We start from the raw sequence: 6,082 nt of genomic DNA, 5'->3' as shown, positions 1-6,082 counted from the left end.
TGTGTCCATTGTGTCTAAGAGTGTCGGATTATGTAATGTTTGTGGATGTATTCATATCGCGCTAATAAGAGACGTCACTGTGGCGTAGTGGTTAGTGCAGTGGCCTTGCTCCTCCCTGGTCAAGGGTTTGAATCTGTATGCATCAAGTTTGCACACACTCTGTGATTAATGGGTTTCCGCCTGGTACTCCAGTTTCCTCCAACAGGCATGCCAAATAAGCTAATTAGCATTTCCAGATTACAGATACAGCATTGCCCGTAGTGCGTGTTGGATTGGCACCCTGCCTTGTGCCCAACATTGGGACAGGACCCAGGCTTCCTGTGACCCCGTACAGGATAAGCAGCATAGAAAATTAATATGAAGAAGAAGAAAGAAAAAGAATGGGAAGTTGTAATCGGTCAGTCAAGTGCTCATTTTTTTTTTTTTTACTTTTTTTTTTTTTTTGAGAAAATATAAAAATGAGATTTATTATCCTGATGCCAATCTGACAATCTTACATAAATGGATGAGGTTCTAGAACAAAAATATATAAACGTTTTTTTAAACACATTCCAACCTTGACAACAGACGTAGAAATTTATATAACAACACAAACACATAAACATATAAACACATAAACAATACTGTTGTTGTGAGCCCTAAAAGAAGAAGTGGTGCTTCCCCAGCTCCTGAATCTCAGCTTTATTTAGCACATCCACAGCCTGACCATAACACCGAGCTGATGTTATTGCTGTTGCTTTTCTTTCTTTCTTTCCCTTCTTTCCCATCCGTTGGAGGAAACTTTGCTAAAAGCTGCTTGTTTTCTTGTTTAGTTTAGTTTTGTTTTTTTTCTAACAGTCGGCCGAGTTGCGTCTATGGAAACGAGACTACGCGAGCGCGCGCCTCCAGCCTTGTTTTCAAGTCTCGGTAGTTCCTGGAAACAACGTCACCGAGGCGGGGCGTGTCCTGTTTCGGCGCGTTTTCGAGGACGCGGGTATAAAACGAAGCGGCGGACGCGCGTAAAGTTTAGATACGCGTGCTGCGGACGGAGACAGCGCAGACAGCGCAGACAGACAGAAAGAAAAGAAAAGACAGCGCGGTGATTTTGAAGTGTTTGGAAGGAAAGAGATTTTGGACATCATTTTAAGACGGCTGTTAAAGGAAAATAAAAAGGAAAAGCGTCTGACAACTTGGTACAGTAAACAAAACGTTTTTTTTTTACCTGGAACTTTGTTTTTTTTTTTTTTTTTTAATAGCTTGTTAATATTTACGGAACACACACACGAGATGTTTGGACATTGTGCGCTGTAAAGTGTATCTTTATCTAGCCTAGAAATATATGACTATATTTAAACTAGACTGAAGCTCTGCTCTCTAAATGTGTCACATATCCACCAAAATGGAGCAACCGTTTTATCATGACGACTCGTTTCTCTCTGCTTATGGCACTCCAGACGCCGTGGCCCTGCGCGACTACAAGCTCCTAAAGCAGAGCATGAGCGCCGGCTTTGTCGAGCCGTACCGCAGCTTCAAGAACGACTTCTACCTGGCCGGGAGCGCAGACGCCGCCGGTACACTCAAACTCGCCGCTCCGGAGCTGGAGCGCCTGATCTCGCAGAGCGGCGGAGGCGTGATCACGAGCCCGACCCCAGGTCAGTTCCACCCGTACAGTCGCTCCACCACTGAGGAGCAGGAAGGCTTCGCGGACGGATTCGTCAAAGCCCTGGACGAGCTGCACAAGATGAACCAGGTGGCACCGCCGAACGTGTCCCTCGGCGCCGGAGGAGTTCCCCCGGCCTTGCAGTCCGACACGCCCGTGTACGCCACACTGAACAGCTGCAGCCCAAACACTAGCCTCCAGCAGCCCGCTGCACCTGGCGCCACCTACCCCAGCGCCACCATCAGCTACCTGCCTCACCATCATCAGTACCTCCACCACCACCAGCAGCAGCCTCAGCATCACCAGCATCACCACGCGTTCCAGACCGCGCTGCACGCGCCCAGGCTCTCGGCGCTCAAAGAGGAGCCGCAGATCGTCCCCGACGTGCACTCCGCCTGCGCGGACGGCTCGCCGCCGACGTCGCCGGTCGACCTCGAGGACCAGGAGCGCGTGAAGGCGGAGCGCAAGCGCCTGCGCAACCGGCTCGCGGCCACCAAGTGCAGGCGGCGGAAGCTGGAGCGCATCTCGCGGCTGGAGGACAAGGTGAAGGTGCTGAAGTCGGACAACGCCGGGCTGTCCAACACCGCGTCCGTGCTGCGGGAACAGGTCGCGCAGCTCAAGCAGAAAGTCATGACGCATGTGAGCAGCGGGTGCCAGCTGATGCTCACGCCAAAGATCAAGTCGTACTGAGAAGTTTGACAGACTCATGGACACAATGTATTGTTGTTGTTTTTTTAAATATGTATAAAAAAAAAAAAAAAAGGGGGAAACACTGGAAAACGTATTGATGATTACATTGCAGCACTTAACGAATTCGAGCGTATGTTTCTTGTAGAAAACTTTTGAACGTGTTGCTGTATGTGTGTGTATGTGTGCTTTGTTTTAGGCATTTCCTTTATAAACATGTTGCTCTTAAGGTACCAGATAAAAATGCACACGAGAAAAGAAAAATGAAAGGACTGTCAGGGACTGTCAGCAACACTTCATCATCTTTGTGCGAGTGATATCCTATGAATACATCCAGATAAGTTATTTTCACTGTTTACGTCTGATTTATTCCGGACAAATCATGTAAATGTAAATGCTTTTTTTTTTGTATTTAAGTAAAACACTGTTTAAAAAAAAAACTCTTTTTGAGAAACATTTTGTGTGTGTGTGCGTGTGTCTGGTTAAAATGCACGGTGGACCGCTATGGGGAATATGATGCGTAATGATGCTTTCTTTACTTTAACACTTCCATACGTTACGCGCGCGCTCAGAAGTGCGGCAGGGTACGCACAGAACGCGCTGACGTCATCGCGGAATCCAAAAATGGGCAAATATTTAACATGTACGTCATCGAGAGTAGAACTGCCAGGAAACCCCGCCCACACTACCGGTTTAATCAGAGTGTGTGTTTTTTTTTTTTCTTCTCTCGTTCTTTTTTTGTGCCAGACTTTGAAGTTGAGTGAATGAGCCGCGCGTGTGAATGGTTGAAAAAAAAATTGCAACGCGGGAATTTCCCCGATTCTCGAGTTCCCAAAACAGTTTCGGCGAAAAGCAAACCTGAGATAAAAATAAGAAGCCGCGGACATTTTCCGGGTAGTTTGCACAAAATTAGAGCTATCGCAAGCACAAATGACATGAAAGAGCAAAGAGAGATCGAGGTCGCTACAATAAGAAGTAAATAGTTTTTTTTTCTTCTTCTTCTATTAATAGACTCTGGCTTGTTGTTTCCCCAGCCTTCACTCCTAATAGCTGCACTTTAGTCCCAATCAGGCAAATGAGTCACGTGTTTTTAGATTTTTATATTATAAATAATATTTTTGTTTCATGAATTTTTTAAAACCCTAAATATGTTACATTATACGCATTATATTCACAATATATCAATGAATCATGAACAGATCCGATGTGTGTTTGTGTGTGTGTGTGTGTGTGTGTGGTGATATGAGTGTATCAGGTACAGCAGTTGAAGTAGTGTTAAAGCTTTAATGCACTTTGTCCCTGTGCACTGACACACACCCATGCCTATACCTACTGTACAGTCAGTTTACAGTTAGATACTAGCTCTCACCTTTTTTTTTTTTTTACCTCAACAGCACTTAGGGTAATAAAAAAAAATTCAGTCCAAATGTTTAACTCTAAAAACACACTATCATATCATCAAGACACAAATAATTCACTATTAAGAAGCATAAATATTCATCCATCTAGGAACCTCTGTAGTTTAAGTAGGGACCATGGTATTTATTCCCACACAACAGGGATGCGACTTAACCTAACCTGCATGTCTTTTGTACCCAGAGGACTACAAAGCATCAGGGAGAACATGCAAACCCCACATACACAGACCCCAAGGCGGGAATCAAACCCAGATCCTGGAGGTGCAAGGCAACAATGCTGACCCCTAAGCCACCATGCTGTCACCTATACCTACTGCCACTTTGTTACATACTAACACTCACTTTTTTTTTTTTTTTACATCAACAGGGCTAAGACCTGTTTAACTCTAAAAACAAATATCATATCATCAGGACACAAATAATTCCCTATTAAAGCACATAATCATCCACTTAGGAACCTTTGTACTCTAACTAAGGTCAATGGAGGCCAATGGTGATTAACATTGTATTTATTTCCTTTTTTACAACCATGGTAGGACAACATTCACGTACTAGCGGGGATGTAAATTAGCCTAACCTGCATGTCTTTGGACTTTGGGAGGAAAGTCACCAAGCAACAGGCGGATTTCGAACCTGAGACCCTGGAGGTGCATGGCGACAGTGCTAACCACTAAGTCACCATGCTGCCACCTATCTCTACCAACACTTACATACTGTAGAGTGAGTTCACAGTTAGTTACTAACACACCCTTTTTTTTTACATCAACAGTGCTTAGGGTACAAAACCTTGCTTGACTATTTATCAGAGCCACCAGAAAGCACTGTTTTGCTTTTAGCAATTCAGTTTTTTTCACAACTGGCAAAGTGGGCAGCTTCTGTTTTAGCAAATTTTGCTAAATTTTGCAAATTGTCCTCAGGCCTGTATGGGTCTGTATCCTTTGTGTTGTCTGGTTTTCTCCCGTAGTCCAAGTAAAATTGTTCCGTTATGGATATAAACCTATAACATCCTGATTTCTTTAAATCTACTTAGTGATCAAACGTGCAACTCAACTGTGAGAGTCGAGTCTTGCTTTTTCACTACATGACCCATTTACGATGCACGCCATGACATAAAAGCGAACAACAAGTTCACTTCTGTTCAGAGGTAGCATTAGCGAGCCAAGCCCAGTCTAGCTAACCCCAGATAGCGGCATGAGGCACTTTATCCGAGTCAGGGATCAGCGATAATTTCTGTTTACCGTACTCTCCATGACACAAGAGCTAGTTAGGGGCGATTTGCTTGCACCAGAGGTGCACAGCTGCACTCCTGAAAACTCAGTTCAGTACCTCAGGTGTGTTAGAGTCATACCTTTTATCCATTTATAGTTGCATTACATGTTGCGGAACGTCTGCGAGACAAGTCAGTTCCTGTAATTACTTACGTTATTGCTACCAACAGTCATTCCCCTCACCAGCCTGTCAGATTTTCTTTCTTTTAAAGGTTGTTTCTTTAACAAACACACCTCGTCAGGTTACCGAGAAACCTTGTTGTGAAGGCTGTCGGAAAAATGACAGCTGTTACATAGCACCGACACTGGAGACTCCTTCCACTCCTTCCATAAATGTTAAATAACTTATAGAAAACGTCGCCGCATCAACGATTACAGATTACTTTTTCGAACTGATCACGTCGAGCATCTCCTTCCAATTCTCTGCGTGACCAGGTGTTTGACACACTTGCTTGTACAAAGTGTTAAACTGGTGGTTAGAACTTCTAACCAAAGTCTACACTACTTATAAGGTCCTGGGGCATAGTTTATTTTCTGGGTATAAGCAATACACAATACTACGGTCACATAGATGCTCATTGCTGAATATTAAACGTCTTGCAGCTGAAAAGTGCATCATTTACTGTAGGGATCTTCATCTCCAGTCCTGGAAGGCTATGATCCAGCACAGTTTGGTGATACTTCTGCTCAAGCACAGCAGTGTCAATTAATCTTAATCTTAATTACCAGGCTTAGTGGGTATGTTTAGGAGTTGGTGAATTACAAACTTTGGTGGATAGTGTCTTTCAAGGACTGGAGATGAAAAGCCTTGACCTGCTGTGTTGCTAAATATGACAGAATCCTTCAGTTAAACACTAACTCACTTCATCAGAAATTAGTGAAAGGCCCCCCTCTAGTGGTCAGTCTGTATATTACAAGTTTAATACCTTTTCTTCCATCCATCCATCTAGGAGCATCTATCTAGAGACTGGCTGTGCAGTTCAGTGGTGATTATCATTGTATTTATTCCCAACATTTACACACTACAGGGAATTTGGAAACACCAATTAGCCTAATCTGTATTTCTTTGG

The 6,082-nt window shown here is 43.9% G+C and overlaps 1 protein-coding gene across 2 annotated transcripts; it reads left to right on the top strand.

Annotated features, from left to right (window-relative positions):
* Positions 1 to 1,010: 1,010 nt before the first annotated feature.
* Positions 1,011 to 2,783, top strand: junba (JunB proto-oncogene, AP-1 transcription factor subunit a). Of its 2 annotated transcripts, XM_053477746.1 has the most exons (2): positions 1,011 to 1,172; positions 1,434 to 2,783. In XM_053477746.1, the coding sequence occupies exon 2, from the start codon at positions 1,475 to 1,477 to the stop codon at positions 2,327 to 2,329; it is 855 nt and encodes a 284-aa protein (XP_053333721.1). In that variant the 5' UTR covers positions 1,011 to 1,172; positions 1,434 to 1,474; the 3' UTR covers positions 2,330 to 2,783. The 2 variants fall into 2 exon arrangements, with proteins under 2 accessions (XP_053333721.1, XP_053333720.1); XM_053477745.1 differs by having other exon boundaries at positions 1,011 to 2,783.
* The last annotated feature ends 3,299 nt before the right edge of the window (positions 2,784 to 6,082 follow it).

This window comes from Clarias gariepinus, chromosome 18 (genome assembly GCF_024256425.1).
Source record: "Clarias gariepinus isolate MV-2021 ecotype Netherlands chromosome 18, CGAR_prim_01v2, whole genome shotgun sequence".
NCBI classification, from domain to species: Eukaryota; Metazoa; Chordata; class Actinopteri; order Siluriformes; family Clariidae; genus Clarias; species Clarias gariepinus.
Note: the sequence above shows the minus strand (reverse complement) of the source record. Positions and strands in the feature narration are given on the sequence as shown.

What these genes read in the sequence shown, in the direction of transcription:
- junba (XM_053477745.1), top strand. Translation starts at nt 1,358, where the DNA reads ATGTGTCACATATCCACCAAAATGGAGCAACCGTTTTATCATGACGAC.